Raw genomic sequence first — 17354 nt, 5'->3', positions numbered from 1 at the left:
ATTGAAACCATTCAGCCCGCAGACTGTTTAGCAGCTTACATGTAACGTGATTCACGGTAATTCTGATTTTTATTTGATTCTAACTCAGTTATTAAGGACAATCAAGTCCAGTTTGGTTACTAAAAACAGTGATGTGGACAAAAGGATTCATTTAGGGAAAATTGCCTTGAGGTTAAAAACAAAAAAGGTTGAGTTGTGCACCACTATAGTTTATATGTGTATTATATGCATGTAAATATGTTAAAACTTAATGAACTGGAATCAGACCTAAAACATGAACCTGAAAAATATTATGTGTTGCCAAGTGAGATAATTTTATTTACATTCATGTTTAGTGTTTCATGTCATGCCTTAGTTTATGTTCATGTTTCATTTTTGGCTTCAGGTTAATTGTATGTTAAATGCAATTTTAATTGCACTTGTCTTCAAAATGATTAATTTTCATCTGACGCCTTCATATTTCATCAAACACCTAATTCACATTTAAACTTTCAGTGTATGTTGTTTCTTGGACATGTCATTGCAACACATCTGATACTAAAAAAAAGCAAAGAACGACAGAACATTTTAAGTATAAATATGGTCATTTCAATTTTACCAATGGTTTATTAAAAGTAAAAATCAAAGTACATTAAATGTACAATGTGTCCACAACAGCTGAGGAATTATTTTTGGAATAGATCTAATCGATCAAATAAATACATGCATCTAGATATATTTTTTAGAGGGTTACTGAACGACTCGTTTGGGACTTGAATTTCAAAATTAGAGGATGGAAACTTGGAAACTCTGGACTTGAAAGTAGAGACTTGGTCACAACTTTAGCAGCCAGAGTAGGACATTCAAAAGATCAAAGGTTACAGTACTTCTTATTAAGTGATAAATGTGAGCTCATTTATGATTTTTGTGAAAAAGACAGCTTCCATTGTTATCACTTTTAAGTGGCTCCACAAGTTCACCCCCCTACAAATGGTCTGAATCCGCCCAATAAGGTGGTTTTTAAGATGAAAATAAACGAGTCCTTCTCCATGACTTGAACCAATACATTATGACCACCAGAGGGAGGCATCATCTCACAGCTCATGCCAGCAGACAGGTGAACTGCAGGACAGCAGGGAGGAGGAGATTCATTCAATAAAACGAGCTGCCAGGTTGGAAGTCGCTCTTATGGTTCAACTCTCCTCTCCTGCACTGCTCATGACCATGTTGCCTTTATTCTTTATTCTCTACGTGGGCTTTTTAGGTAAGGATCTGTTTTCATTGGTAATTGTATCGTTTTAGGTAATATCTGGTTCCTGAATTCACTGTCATTTTGTTTTATAAAGTTCTGTTATGACCGTTTAAAAAAGGCCGAAGTTATAGACGAAACTGAACTGAACAGCGGGAGAAAGTCAGAAAAGAATCTTGATACGTGGTGTTGTCTGCTTTTATAAACGACGATTTCTTTTATTTTCTTCTTTCTTTTTTAAACGACTATCTCACACTGATGTCATTTCACTTCTGTCTGTTTCAGGTTTAAGTGAAGGAGCTGGTGTTTTACCAGATGTTCTGGATGCAGCCATAGGAGGCTCAGTGTCTTTCAATACAACAATGACTCCATCAGAAACTCCGTTTGCAGTCGTTACCTGGGCCTTTGGGTTAAATACTATAGGAGTCTCAACTCCTTCTGGAGAGACGATTACAGAACAGTATAGAGACAGGGCAAAAATCTCCCATTCTACTGGATCTCTGGAGCTCAGGAGTCTGACTGCTGCTGATAGTGGGGAATACGGAGTCAGCATTATCCCTGTAACTGGTCCAGCTGTGTTTGGAAACACCACACTGGGAGTACACGGTGAGCAGCTTTTAATTACAGCTGTATGAAAGTGTAATATCCTTTGTCATATAAATTGAAAATAAAATAGCTTGTTTTATTAAAAAAAAAAGAAAAAAATCGAAATTGTGTTTAATATTAATATGTTGTTTATTCATTTACAAATATTCTAATGGTTATTATTTTATTCCAAAAATTTAATATTAGTAACAGTAACCCTTATAATGAGCACTTACAATGATATTTAAAAGGTTACAAAAGAGTTTAATAGCTGCATGATGGTGCAGTGTTTAGTACCTTCGTCCCTTAGCAATGTGTGGAGTCAACATGTCCTACCTTTGTGTGGGTATTTTTCCTGGGTGTCCCAGTTCCCTTTGAGTGTGTGATTGAACCCATATCAACAAGCACAACTATAAGTCCAGTCCAAGAGCCTGGCAGTATCGTCCAACCACACTCAGCCACTTTTGACTATTCAAATTATTGTAACATTAAAGGTCAATTCCACATATTGTAAGAATTAGTCTTTTGCCTTTTCATTCAACGTATCAACATCCACACCTTTACAATAAAGACTAAATGTTTCAATAATTCATTCAATCAACCTATAACTGATTATTATTTTCATCAATGCAAAAGTAGAGATCCATGCAGTGAAAGGGTTATCCTAACTTGATTACATCCATTCATACTTTATACCACTTTATTCAATTAATGGAGGTGGTGGATGTTGCAAACACATTTCTTGGGACTCAGGGAGGAAGCTGGAGAAAACACACACCCAACCACCCAACCACCCAACCCCCCCCCCCCCCCCCCCCCACACACACACACACACACACACACCTTATGGAGAATAGCTATAAAAACATACTGAGTGCTCCACTGTATGGCCTAATTTGATAACAGACTCAGAATCATTCAAGATAATTGATGATTAATCAAAATCCAGAGTCAGTGCTGATTAAGCTTATGTATGTTCTACCAGTCACTGTTACTCATGGTTGGTTACTGTTGCTCATATTCATAAGTAAATTACAAGATGCAAGTTTACAAAAATCCCTTTTTTCTTCAAATACATTCGGGGTAAAATGCATGTCTATGTAGCACATGGTAGTAAAAGTAATAAAACATTATTTAATAGTCTTTCATTAAATAAAACACTAAGTAAATAAATGCAGGCCTGTCATATTTTACTCAGGAAGTGTGCTCAAAGTGTTTGTGATGACATTGAAATAAACAGGCAGAATTGAACACCGCCATAAACCACTATACTTTCAGCATATTTGGTAGCGTTCTTGTTCCTTTCAGAATTGATCATGAATCCATTACAATCATAAAAGCCATAAGAAGATAGTTGTGCTCCATATTGAAATAGACATTTGTTTTTACTGTCAAGACTGTTTCTATGTACAAATGGATTCTTTGTTTTATACACATAACTAATTTCTGTCAAACTTTAACATGTTTATACTGATATTTACATATTTAATGTTGTATTCTATTCGCACTTTACTGACATATATTCTATTTATCTTTTTTATTCTATGCTTGTGTAGGACTTAATAATTGTGCAAATAGTAACAAAGCTTTAAGCTTCTCATTCTGACATAAAAATATTTGTATTGGCCTTCAGCTTTGACAAAGCATGTCTTCCCTGACAGGACAACTGATGAGTACATATAGTAAGAAAATCTAATCAATTTTGACTCCTTTAATCACAGGACCAACAAAAGAAATCCCACATTAGAATCTGGTTTTAACAACCTTTGTTTCAAATTGCAAAATTCAATGTATTGTAATGTGCCAACACGTTTTTTTTATAACCTCTTACAGAAATACAATGTAAGAAATATTGCATTTTAAAGACATTTTAAGCTATAGAGTATGACATGTGCAATTCCTCAATGTCACACTTTCCAACAGACTTCTTTACAAATACATCAAATCAAATAACCCACACACACGCACACAAACCCCACCTGTCCCCCCCCCCCCCCCCACCAACCCCCACTGCTGGTATCAAAATATAAAAACAGTTTTACCAATGGCCATAACATGGTACATAATAATCATATGAAAAATTATTTTCACTGTTAAAAATTTGAGTGAGTGTTCAATTAAGAATGTATTCACCATAACAATTGACTCACCGCATCTTGGAAATTAAGATAACTACAACTAAAATCCAACTACAACATAAACAGTTTGTGTAAAGCAGGCAGAGAGAGAACGGTCAAATGTCAGAACTTTACAGGCAACAGAGTTTAATTTTAGCTAATGCTTAGTCAGCAGTGGTATTATCGTTGTAAACAAAAGTTGTTTCTATAGTTTGACTAAACATTGTTCAGTGTAGATTATTGCTTCAAGCAGAAACTTATATGTTTAAATGTTTTTACATGATGACAATGAATTGATTTAAAGATCATTTACTTCAGTTAGTGTACGTAACCTTTTTTAAGGTCTGCAATGACTATTATTTAATCAGGTTTGTATGTTATTTCAACTGATTAATGCTATTTTGTTTTCTTTTAAAAGAAATACATACCTTGTTTGTGCCCATTGTCCAATTTTATCATTCATCTTTTTGTTGCATGATGTCACCCATTAAACCACTTTGTTTTTCCTCCAACAGCTCCAGTCTCCAATGTAATAATAAATCCTAAAACTGCGATCCTTGTTGAGTTCATCGATTCTCTCAAGCTGTCCTGCTCCTCCTCTGGATCCTCGTTGACGTTCCTCTGGATTAAAGACGGCTCTAATGTCACAGCCAGCGACGGAGTTCAGATCACTGATGGAGGCAAAATGCTCACTATTGTCAATGTGACCCGTGATGATCAGGGGAATTACACATGTGAAGTGTCCAATCCTGTCAGTAGTGCCACCAGCGATCCTGCAACTGTTACTGTCTACTGTGAGTTTATAACAAGCTTTATGGGGCTATAGGGGCACTGTTCCTTTCACTTTGTCATTTACATGAGAATCTCAAATAGGAAGCATGTAGTATGATTCTAATAGATAATGGATAAAAATGTACGCATTTTATCTCTGGAACATCATCATCTGGCTGCTTACAGCTAATCTTTATCTTACTCCCGTCTTCAAATCTGGTTGTTCCTTCTGTCATTTTTCCTTAAAAAATGGTCTGAAAGTACACTATCACTTTTATGACCTATACATCCAATCGAATCCATCTTTATTTATCAAGAACTCAAAATCATCACAGGTACACAAAGTGCTGTACACAGAAATATATTACTCAATAAAAATCCTAAAAAGACAAATAAAATATATAGATTCAAGTTTATTTCAACAATTACAAAGAATGCATAAAAGAAGCAGCTGAGACATTAATGTTTGCATCTTGTATTGTGCAACAGCATTATGGAACAGCTGAAGACATGTGACAGGGGTCCCACTAACCCAAACATAAAATGTATTGATCTTATCCAGCCAAGTGGTGACAAACGCATGGAATTACTGTTGCAAAGTGCTCCCGATGAAGAACTTGATTTATTTTAACTTACTGCTACAAATAAAAAAAGTTTAATTCAAGCACCCTCTTACTTTGAAATTCAAGGTTAAGGTTTGAATAAAATGTGACTCGGCAGTTTGTTATGCTAGACTTGACATATTAAACCAGGGGAACAGGATCTATTTTATTTTAATTATGTCATATTGACATAAACAAATATGTTTTGGCCCTCAGGTTTGACAAATCAACTCTTATTCTGCCATCTTTTATAGAAAATAAATACCACTTTTGAATTTATTGCAAAGTTTATCAATCATAATCATTCCTTTTTTTGTTGCATGATGTCACCCATTAAACCACTTTGTTTTTCCTCCAACAGCTCCAGTCTCCAATGTAGCAATACATCCTAAAACTGCGATCCTTGTTGAGTTCATCGATTCTCTCAAGCTGTCCTGCTCCTCCTCTGGATCCTCGCTGACTTTCCTCTGGATTAAAGACGGCTCTGAGGTCACAGCCAGCGACAGAGTTCAGATCACTGATGGAGGCAAAATGCTCACTATTGTCAACGTGACCCGTGGTGATCAGGGGAATTACATGTGTAAAGTGTCCAATCCTGCCAGTAGTGCCACCAGCAATGCAACTGTTACTGTCTACTGTGAGTTTATAACATCTGCACTGACTTGTCATTCAACATTTTTTAATCTTTATTATAGAAACAGAGTCCATTACAACTAGAAAAACCAATACAATAAATCTAGTTAAGTAATATCTGTTTTTTTATGACCCTGGCTCAAGTTGGAAAAAGGGGATGCCACATAAAAACAAGGAAGGTACACAATTATCAACAAATAACCAACAAACAAATAAATCAGGAGCAAACAAACAGATGGAACTTAATTAGGAGGCAATCAAATTTGGAAAGGAGAGAATTACACAAATAAAGACTAAGTTCCCTACGTATTATCAATCCCCTTCAAATATACTGCACGTATAACGAAGGTTTAGCTCCATCTCTTGAACCGAGCCACCAGCACCTTTTGTTCCTCTTCCTCCTCCCAAACGGGTGTGGAACCTCAGGAGTTCCCAGCTGAGCAGCTGTCACCCAGGTCCATGGCCACACTAATCACCGTCTGGTTCTCCAGCAAGGTTCCTTCTTCAGCCAGTGATGTGTGCCAATGGCAACCTATCAAATCCCCCACCCAGCTGACAACTGAGCACAAAATAGGGGGAGCCTGACACTGTTATACTATATATAAAGCCTAGATTTCTGTTTTTATTCATTTTGTGTGCTGTAACTATGTTCTATCGGCAGCTACACTCAGAACCAGAGTTTCACTGGGGGCTAAAGAGCAGTTTTGCATTTCAATCTTTAATCTTACTGCGAGGCACAACCTGCAGATGAAGAATTAATTAAGAGCTAAAGTTAATGTCATAAAAGAATTACAATTGCAATGTTACTTTTAGAATTTGCAAGAGCATCCTGGGGGATAGATTCAACTCTGTTGGTTGGGGATATTGTGTCTTAATGCTACAATATATAAGCTTCAAGTATCTCAAAGCAAATTGAATCACATTAACTGTACTTGGTAGACAAACATTTCACCCCTTCTCTTAATTGGCTTCATGAGTTTATGCTGTTCACCAGACGAGGCTGACTCATCTAATTACATTGTGGGGAGTTCATGTATCATTCTCTTTGGGTGTGTCATCTAAAGAGTGTTGGGACTCAGAGAGTGGGCTGTATGTGTGTGTTTCTGTACACCTTAATGAGGAATTCCTTGTCTTTCCCAGTACATATGTATACGTCACAGTCCAAGAAATGGAAGGTGTTCTTGTTCTTATTCTTTTTCTTGTTAATTGTTGAGATATTCAGTGAATACCTACACCAGTTAGGTTTGGATTTTGCCCTAACTGTCATTTATAACAGTGGCTAGGAATTGTGCTTTCTGCTCTATTTCCTCTATGGACAGGTTGGCTAGAATGAGGAATGCCATAGAGCCCATGGCACGGCCATGTTTCTGTATGTATTCTTTTCTAATGAAACAGAAATAGGTGTTTAGACAGAGTTCAAGTAGTTGGCAGATCTTACTTGGGTTGAAGTTGGTTCTGTTAAGGCAAATATTGTCTTGGAACAGGCTTAGTCTCACATCTTCCACTGCATTCTTAGTGGAAATGCATGTAAAGAAATAGGTTATATTATAGGACACCACGGTCTCATCTGTATACAGTTTCAAGCCCTGGGCCTTGTTTACAAAATAGTGATGGGAGGTCTTGAGAGTGAGGATGTTGGTTACTTTGTTTAGCGATGCTGTATATGACAGAGTTGATACTGCTGACAAGCAGTCTGTGGAGCACCATCTTTGTAAATTCTGTGTAGCTCATTTAGGCATAAGAACAGATTACTGTTGACATAGTTACTGTTGGCGTTCATAGTTCCATCATTTCATAGATTTTATTTTTTGCCACTCTTAAAGCTTTTTTTTTCTCTATAGCTAGATGGATCCCATTGGAAGTGTTCATCGGTGCTGGTGTCATTAAGAAGAGTGTAGAAATTATCCTGGTAGTCAGTTGTGTTTAGAACCACCATGCATCTTCCTATATCTACTCGCAGGCTGGATCAGCCACATCCTGGCTCCGTCTGATCTAAACTGTGTCATTTTGTATACCATGTTTTTCAATACTTGATTCTCAGTGTTTGCTTCTCCACCCAGACGGCCCAGAAAAAGTGAAGTTGACACCATCACCAGCAGTAACAGACCATGCAGCAGGATCAGACATCACAATGGTCTGTTCAGCTGAGTCGAGACCTGCTGCCCAGTTTACCTGGTTTCTAAATGGATCTCAGCTGCTGGGCACTGGATCAGAGCTCAAACTGATGGATGTGAAAGTAAATCAGAGTGGAAGCTACAGCTGCCAGGCCTTCAACCCCGAAACTCTGAGATATCAAACATCTGAACCTTCAGTCGTCAATATCCTGGGTCAGTCTCATTAATGATTTTATATACAGAATATGGTGAGAAATATGAAAGCTTTATTAAATAAGGAAACATTGTAGTTGAATTGTTGTGGCACTGACAAATGTTCAGGTTTAATATGCAACTTTTGCTTGGAGACAAACGTGAGCTTTTACAATAGAAGATGGAAATCTGAATTATTGAGGCCAATCAACTGATGCACCATTATATATTAATTATGAAGAGGTTATCTCTCATACACTGTTCAGTACGGCTGTCCTATAGTGCAATGTGCTATTTACAACCGGTTACTGAACATGTTCCCAATATACATATTTCACTTGTTTTATGGATGCCAAATTTTCCAGTTAATTTCTTCTATTTCTTCATATTCAAAAGTGCTATTCAAGTATCCTATTCCACTAAGTGGGTTTAGAGATGCTTTGCCAAAACATAGATGGGTTTATGTCCATATGAAATGTTTATTTATTATTGTGATGTTATCATTTCCACACTTTTTAATTATTCCACCAGCCATACCTATTTCAATGTGTGATTTTCATGAACTTATCATTGTTAGTTTTGGAAAAAAGAAAAAAAAGGACGAAATCAGGAAGTTAACAAATATGGTCGTTTGACGATGTTAAGTTCATTTGGGCCAGACTGTTAAATTGAAGGTGAAGTAACACACGACTCTAAAGACACATCTTTTTTTTTTTTTAATACATCCTGAGTACATCATTAAAATGTTCATAAGTAATCTTTTTTGTTGAACAAACTCTTCCATCACAACTTTTCTCCAGAAAAACTTTTGCTATGGCTTAGATATTAATACTATTTCATTAGAAACAACATAAATCAGAGATTTCTGGCCTCTGCCAAGGGTCAGCATGGACACAGAGAAATAACACATATTCCACATCCAGATCAACTGCCTTTATTCATTTAATAGTTTGGTGATCCCATGATTTTATTTCATATTTTGAAAGAACACAAGATAATAGACAATCTTGTTACTTTCTTCCACGTTGTCGTCCGAGAAGCCTGGCTTATTATGGACCAGTCATTCCACAAGCACACCTGCAGTATAGCACTGGAGCGCAACAGGACAACAACAAACTACACTTACCAAAACAAAAACATGCTACAACTCAATTTACCACAATGCTCTTGTCAATGTAAGTGACAGGCTAAGCATGTAGCAATATATAGCAAAATGAAAATAACTCAATTATTTTTGATCTGGGTCACCAGCAAAATGTAATGAGTTCTTCCTTTGATCAAAATGCATCCGTGTACCAATTTTCATGAAGATCAGCTCATTAGTTTTTGAGATATTTTGTTAACAAACCGAAAAAAATAAATCCAGATGATTTTATAGCCTAAGTGGCAGCGGTAGTAATAGGGTGGCTCACCAGGTATTACTCATTTACTGTTCTGTTCAATCTGTGACACAACATACTACTACAGATTCTGCATGAGCAAGTTGGGTTGTCTTTTCTATTCCCATCATTCCTGGTCATTGGGAATGACATTGAACTCCAATTTACTATCTCAACTCTGTACGGAAACAGCTGCCGCTGCTGCTGGTGTGTGAGTGTGAATGACCCACTGTAAGAGAACATGAGCTCATTCCTAACTGGAACCTGGAGCTTCCTTGTAATGTGACCAGAGGGCCAATGACTACAACTAATGCGCAACATATCAAACACGTTAAAATTTAACATTAGATTATTATGCTCCGAAAATAACATTAAATCACTCATCATGACTAGTATTTTCATGGAATTAGATAATGTTGTAAGTCCTTTTCACTTAAATTATGATGTCATAAATCCACAGAGAATTAACTGCAGAGTTCCTCAGCTTGTGCTGAATTATTTGCAGTCTTTAGCCTGTTCCAGCTCTTATCTGGATTTGTTTGGTTCACTGTTCAATTTTCTCAAGAAACACTGCAGGTGAATCCTTTCACCTAAAAATCTGCACATAAAAGCTATTTTGTTTGGCAAGATGATGGACATTGTGGTGCTTAATAGTCAGACATACTTTCAGACAAAGATTTTCAATCCAAGCTTAAAGGTAATGTCACGCAGTACAAAATAGACAGGATGTGTGTTCGGAATAGGAAGTTGCATATTAATAACTTTGCTCAATTACACAATGATTGTGTGTCAGTCTGGTGTTCACAGAATACCTTTCCGACTTTATTAATAATTTGTCATCACAATATTTAATACATATTCTCCCATGAATTATATTAGTTTTCTTAAACCCTTTTAAGTCAAATTCCTTCTGACAAAGTCCTTTTGTCTTTTGACCAACAGAGGAAATATCAGGTGCTTCTGTTGAGCCAACAAATCCTCCAGTTGAAGGGAAAAGTGTGAACTTAACCTGTGAGGCTTCTGGCACAGTGCGGAGCAGGAAGTGGACGAAGGATGGTTCAGATCTGACCCTGAATGACAACATGAATCTTTATGACAATAACAGAGTGCTGTCTTTCACCACTGTCACCAGAAATGACAAAGGACAATATGTCTGTAATCTTAACAATTCCATCAGCAATGTGAAAGTTACCTACTCCTTGATCGTAAACTGTAAGTAGTGTGATGTTCGATTAATATTAATAGTTCAATGATAAAAAGCCAAATCACAATGCATGATTTAGATTTTTAATCCTTTTCCAATCGATCACAGAATTAATTTGCTAAAGTAATTTTTTTTAATTATTTCATATTCACATTATCATCGGTTTCTGTCCAGTCAGGATCGAATAACAATGCCAACTTTAAGACATTTTTTTAAATCTGTTTTTCAGATGGACCAGAAAATGTTAAAATCAGTGGTGAAAGTCAGATAGAAGTGGGAAGCACCATACATTTGATCTGTACTGCTGACTCACTGCCGTTGGCAGAATTCACCTGGTCATTGAATGAGACTCAGATATTTCAGTCTTCTGAGTTCATTAAAAACAATGCTGATGTTTCTGACAGTGGCACGTACACCTGCAACGTGACAAATAACATAACTGGAACATCTGTACCTGCTGAGCACAAACTGTCTGTGACAGGACCCTCAGGTAATTGTAAACATTGTTGATTTTATTTCAGTGACATTCAAAGGGTGGTGGTCTGTTAGTTCATTAATGAGTCACTTTAAATAACTTCTTCTTGCAACCAACTGTAAATACGTTTTAACTGAGTGACAACTAAAATCAGGCAACAGGTATTTTCAGAAGTAAGTTCTTTCTTTCGGACTGGCAGCAATTGGTCATGAAATGACTTCTTTTTAAAGGTTTAACTCGTAAAATTAATCAATTGCTAGATTCATTCAAAGTTGAATTGCTAGTCAAATATCAGTAATAGATTTAATGTTTTAGTAAATTATCCTTCAATTCATTACCTGTGGAAATATGTTTACTAAAACAATACAGCGCGTCCATCACTTTGCCAAACCAAGTGTTCTTCTATCAAGTCTTCACTGCATCAAGAAAGAAATCAAAACTGTTATTTATAGTATGGCCTTCAGTTGATGGAATACTTGGCTAATATGTGGTGTGAAAACTATTGATGTTTTCTCTAGAAAAAGGACCAGATCAACCAAGCAGCTGTTCTGATGGCTGCATTGCCGGGATCGTAATCGCATGTCTTGTAGTCGTTGCTGCAGTCATGGGCGTAGGGTTCTACTGCTTTCAGAAAAAGTGAGTGACCAAGAAAACGTCTTTGAAATAAAAACAAATTCAAACTTTGTCAAAACTGTCTGTGGAAAATGTGATCGTAAAAGTGAACACGTATCTAAAAAAGGATCGCTTGTCCATGTTAGTGTGGCAAAAAATAGAGAATGCTTATCTGTTATCTGTTTGCATTATAAAAACTTAAAGTTCTCTTGAAACAGGAAAAAGACGAAGAAATCTACCTCTTCTCTCACAACAGGTGTGTGTGTGTGTGTGTGTGTGTGTGTGTGTGTGTGTGTGTGTGTGTGTGTGTGTGTGTGTGTGTGTGTGTGTGTGTGTGTGTGTGTGTGTGTGTGTGTCCCCGTGTGTGTGTCCCCGTGTGTGTGTGTGTGTGTGTGTGTGTGTGTGTTAGTGTAGTGTCATTTTCACTCATTTGATCTTACTGTTAATTACAAGCATTGTTTAATTGTTTAAGTATTTGTTTGCTTGTCTTTTTTGAAGGAGGTAGAGCTCAGGAAAATCAAGGATACGCAAGTGAGGTAATTTCCACTCGTGTCTCTATGAATTCAGAAAACTCGACAATTATTTTTGTGCAATCACAGATTCAAGAATGTTGGGACCATGTCTAACGCTTTATGCAGCAGCACATTAGTACCATGTGGTGATTAGGATGAGAGGACGGGATTGTGTAAGCTTTATGAAGACTTTCTGAGAATTTTAACCTGTTTAGATACCTTTAATCTTTTGTGAAATAAACTGTCTTCCTTTTGGCCAGTTTTACATTATCAAATAGATTTAAACAGGACGGACTCAGAAAAGATACAATTGTAAGAAAGTAGGTTTGTTCCTCTTTTGTTGTTTCCTCTTTGTTAATTCATGTTCCTGCTTCACGTTACTGTCTAGATAGAGCTGCTCAAGCTGGTTTAATCCCAAAACAGCTGGAAAGTATTTGGATCAGTGTGATAACTGCAAATAATATATGTAGCACAACAAGGATATTGTATGTTATCCCCTTCAATCACATCATATTGTTGGCCCAAGCTGCCGAACAGGACAAGAGAAAAAAAAGAAAGAAAGTAGGTTTTGAAATATTATCTATCAACACTCGAATGCTGAAAATTACAATGAGTTCACTACAAAGGGTTAAAATGTAAATTAAAACAGGATACAATGATTTGAAATTCTCATCATAGTGTCTAAATATTCTTACTGGAGCATAATAACATACCAGGATGTTGTAAATGACACTTTTTTCTTCAACCAAATAAGGAGATGTGCTCATATAATTTGATGGAAGCAACAAGTCTCATATCAACGATTGTCATCATAAGCAGGGACTGTTTACGTCTCCGACTCATCCTTTCAGTTCTTCCTCTGCTGCTGATGTCTCAAACAGATTCAATAAGTGGAAATTCTTACATATGTCTTCAAAAACAGTTCATCAATTCACTTCTCTGAATTTTCGGTCTGATGCTAGAATTATTTCACGTGTTTTTTTCTGAAAATTGATTTTTAAACTAAATTGCAAATCCGATTTTAGCTAAAAGATCAAAAATAAAACATCAAAATCTGTAAACAACAAATATAAAAAAAGGATTTTAACAGAGTGGCTTGTCTAAAGTAGCTGTATGTTTCTTTCTTTAAAATACTCCTTCTCAAACTAACCTCTGAACTAAACTGTCCAATTTAAAAAAAACGCTTCCTCGCCTCAAACTAATTATTATTCTGTTTGTGCAGTACAAAACTATTTGGTTGATACAACTTCCATACAGTGTCTATGGAGTTTGTTGTTATGAAAATATTTATTCCAAGTTTAAATTTATTGTCGAACAAAAGAAGGTTTTCAATCACAAATGTAAAACAAAAACAGAAAACAAACAACCTACATTTTGTAATAAGAATGTTTTCTACGGATCCTCCTCAGTAATAGAGATAGCAATAAATAACAGCCAAACAAATCCCAATATTAAAAGAAGTTAGGAGTCTTAAAATGCCTTCCAAGACTTGAAAATGTCTTTACGGTCAATCTTAGCAGTTATTTGTTCTGAGTCATTTTTGCTGTCTGCACGTATCACTGTATTAATAGTATATCAATACGAGGGTGATCGCTTTACACACGCAATAAAGCACATATACTAGACAAGTACAATAATTTTTGTAGGACACAGAAATAATTTGAAAATGTTGTACTCTTTTTAGTATTTCAGATTAAATATTGTGAAATGTATTTTTTCCCATAGCGGCTAATAATCAGAATACTTGTAGGCAGTCAGGAAAGTGTGATCTGATTCACAGAGGCTCGCCCTCCGTCTGTGGCGCTCATTGACAGTTGGACAAGAACTGGTGCCCAGACTTTGAACCTTGAGGAGAGTGCGAGTACCTTAAGCCCACATGACACACTGTATTTATAGCATTTTCACATCGAGTAGTATTAATGTGTTTGAGTAGGTATTTAGAAGATAAATGCACAATACACTACTTCTTAGCTAATTTTATACAAAACAATGTGATAAATTGCAGTTAAAAGTCCTAATTCTTGCTCAGCACCAATATAATGTCTAAGTGTGTTTGTCTTTATGTATAAAGGCGTACATTGTTTACGTACGCACCATCCTGTATACATGGGTGTAATATGTCTGCTAACCTGGTGTAATATTGTTGACAAACACAGTACAGGCCTGTTTGTACCAAAGAAAGCAAAAGGGCATTGTGCAATTCTCTCAGTGTAATACTGTGAAACAAGATGACATGCAATAACACCAACATGTCGTCAGTGTGGAATCTTATTCATGCACTTTTAGAAATTCCATGAAGCACTTTTAACACTTTAAATCCTGGTGGCTGTTTTACCTTATCTGGTCTGAAGCCAACACTAATTCTCCTTCAATCTTTTTTTTTTTTATACTCCTGCTGCGATTGTTATTGTTGTAATGTAGTGTGCTGCGACTCTGGCTCTAATCTTGCATATTTACATGTATGTGTTCATTAATATGCACTTCTCCTTTCATAATTAAATCTGATCTTTCTAATTGTAGGAGGTGAACTATGCAGATATCAGGGCTTTCCGTAAAAACAATGGAGGATCGGTGACGCTCGGGTTGCAGGATACCTCAACAGACTACGCTGAAGTCCGAGTGAACAACAACCGCCCCGTAGCCTCGTCGCCTCCCACCTACGATGCTCATATAGAGCGAGTGAAGCGGCCCGCCCCGCAGCCTGGTGGTGGTGGCAGACAAATCAACACTTAGGTTCCCACAAATGGACTGTAACAGAGGTGATGATGTCAAGTCACACTGGACGGCAGCTGGTTTAGAGGAAACAGCACTCACCTCTTTGTGTTTTGCCTTTTATGGTTAAGCAATTCAGACTTGAGTTGACGTTTGTGAAACAAACTTTAGTGTTGGTTAATCAACAACCAGCCCTGACTGCTGTTACCAACACTGTCAGGAGAGACAAAGTGCAGAAGTACGAGCAGCACTGTTTTCTTTGTATAATTAAGTTGTTGGTGGTTTATCATTTATGAAAAATTGTTGAGATTGAGTTTAAGAACATATCAGTTGCACCAATCTGATAATGTATGTACATTGTTTAATAACATACTGTATTTTATTATCAGAGCAGGTTGCTTCTAAATTTCCCCTTGATGGAAATATTCATGTAGGTTGAAACTTTGATCCGAAATCTTAGCTTGCAATAATGGTTGTAAATACATAACAATGATAAGATCCGGGGGGGGGGGGGGGGGGTTAGATGAAAGAGTTCACAGTTGAATATGAAACGAGGTGAAAGAGCCTGCAGATTATCTGATCTATGAGTGCAATAAACCTTTTAAGGTCTCAAGTTCATCCTGCAGACAGGAAGAAACTTGGGCCTGATTCAGTATACAAGTTTACAGTGCATCTAAAATGATGTGATCATAAAGAAGTAACTGTTCCTCTTCAATCAATGTTTGTTCCACTTGTCCGTTCACAAAGTAACATCCAACTTGTCCATAGATTTTTGTAATTTACTTACTTTTATACAAACATCTGTCCACCAAGCCCTAAATACTACCCATTTTACTTGTAAAGAGTTTTTGCTAATGTAAAAGAGAAATTCATTAGTGAGCCAATGTTTCTTGTCTTTTTTGTATTTGTCTGAAACAAGAGAACTAATGAGCTGTGAGAACTACCTGAAGAGAGAATCTGCACTGCAGTCATTTTCACCAAGAAATGCTTTGTCTTAAAGAGTTAGATAATTTCAAGAATATTCCTCCTTGTGTTCTCGGTCAAAACCTACGTGTAAAGGTCTTCTACTGTAGCATGTTTTTTTTTTTTTTTTTTACTCTGTCATACACTGGCACTGTACTCCATGTTTATCATGTTAATTTAGAGATTTTGATTTCTAAGACGTTGTCGTTACAGTGGTTTGCACACATGTTCTGGCACTGAAGATTTAATTTAGATTCAATTTAATAGCTGGATTCAAACACTGTTTGCCTGTTCTAAAACAGTTGATTTATAAACAATTAGCGTTAGATTTTATTTGTTGCACTGTTAAAATAAAGCTAAATGTGACTGACAGTTGTTGGTGAAACTGTGTCTGACTGTTGATAGTATATAAATACTCAAATCAAAAGGTGAAGCTGTGAGGTTGCATCAACATTGTGAGGATATGTGAAGACCTGGACATTAGAGGCTTTGGTGAAAGTTGGCTTGCAGCACTGCAATCTTTTTGTTAATCTTTTATCGATCCAAGAAAGCTGGGTTTCAAGCATTTATCGATTTCAGACATCACACAGTTGTGTTTGGTTTGCCATCCCTATTATGTGATAATGACTCAGGTACACAACAAATAAAGAGAATGAAAGGGCTGAAATATGAGCCATTCCTCCTGATCTCCCCTCCGCACATTAGTTACTCATTACTGAAGCTCAAGCTTCCTATACAATGATCACCCTCACAGAAAGAACTAAACATTATAGAATGTTCCCTTTCCCACACATTGTGTTTTATCATTAGCTTTTCAGCAGCCAATCGACAAGCTCCTGTTTTTCATTCATCATTCAAACAGGAAACTTTACTTTTTCTTTTTTCTGTCACATACCAAAGTGAATGTTTGCTGAACGTTTTACCTTTTTACTCAAATGTTCCATCAGAGAGAATCTCAGGATAAAGATGTATTGGAAAAATGAATTGCTTGCACAAATGAATAAAGTATTTTTTTCAGTGACTGATGCTTGAGAAACACTTTCTGCTTTGGTATCTTTTTGTTCAATAAAGACTCTGTCTGTCTGTTAGTTGTACAGTATGTGTGTTACAAAGAAAGAAAGAGGACACGTTGAAATGCTTTACGTTACACAATGAATTCAGGCAAAAGAGTTCAAGGGGAAGTTCAGAAAGGAAAGTTTTGGTAATAATTATTTATTTATTGTGTCTTTAAAAAAAAAAAAGTCATATCACTGAA

The 17354-nt window shown here is 36.4% G+C and overlaps 1 protein-coding gene across 2 annotated transcripts; it reads left to right on the top strand.

Moving 5' to 3' along the window:
* The first annotated feature begins 1173 nt into the window (after positions 1–1173).
* On the top strand, positions 1174–17132 carry LOC308115067 (pregnancy-specific beta-1-glycoprotein 4-like). Of its 2 annotated transcripts, XM_080472417.1 has the most exons (11): positions 1174–1243; positions 1514–1834; positions 4446–4724; positions 5665–5940; positions 7997–8263; positions 10564–10833; positions 11055–11315; positions 11819–11936; positions 12131–12168; positions 12411–12448; positions 14945–17132. In XM_080472417.1, the coding sequence occupies exons 1-11, from the start codon at positions 1198–1200 to the stop codon at positions 15155–15157; spliced, it is 2127 nt and encodes a 708-aa protein (XP_080328543.1). In that variant the 5' UTR covers positions 1174–1197; the 3' UTR covers positions 15158–17132. The 2 variants fall into 2 exon arrangements, with proteins under 2 accessions (XP_080328543.1, XP_080328544.1); XM_080472418.1 differs by lacking the exons at positions 10564–10833; positions 11055–11315.
* Positions 17133–17354: the final 222 nt, after the last annotated feature.

The sequence above is a fragment of the Lipophrys pholis genome (assembly GCF_963383615.2).
Source record: "Lipophrys pholis genome assembly, chromosome: 9".
Taxonomy (NCBI): domain Eukaryota; kingdom Metazoa; phylum Chordata; class Actinopteri; order Blenniiformes; family Blenniidae; genus Lipophrys; species Lipophrys pholis.
This window is presented reverse-complemented; position numbering and strand designations above follow the sequence as displayed.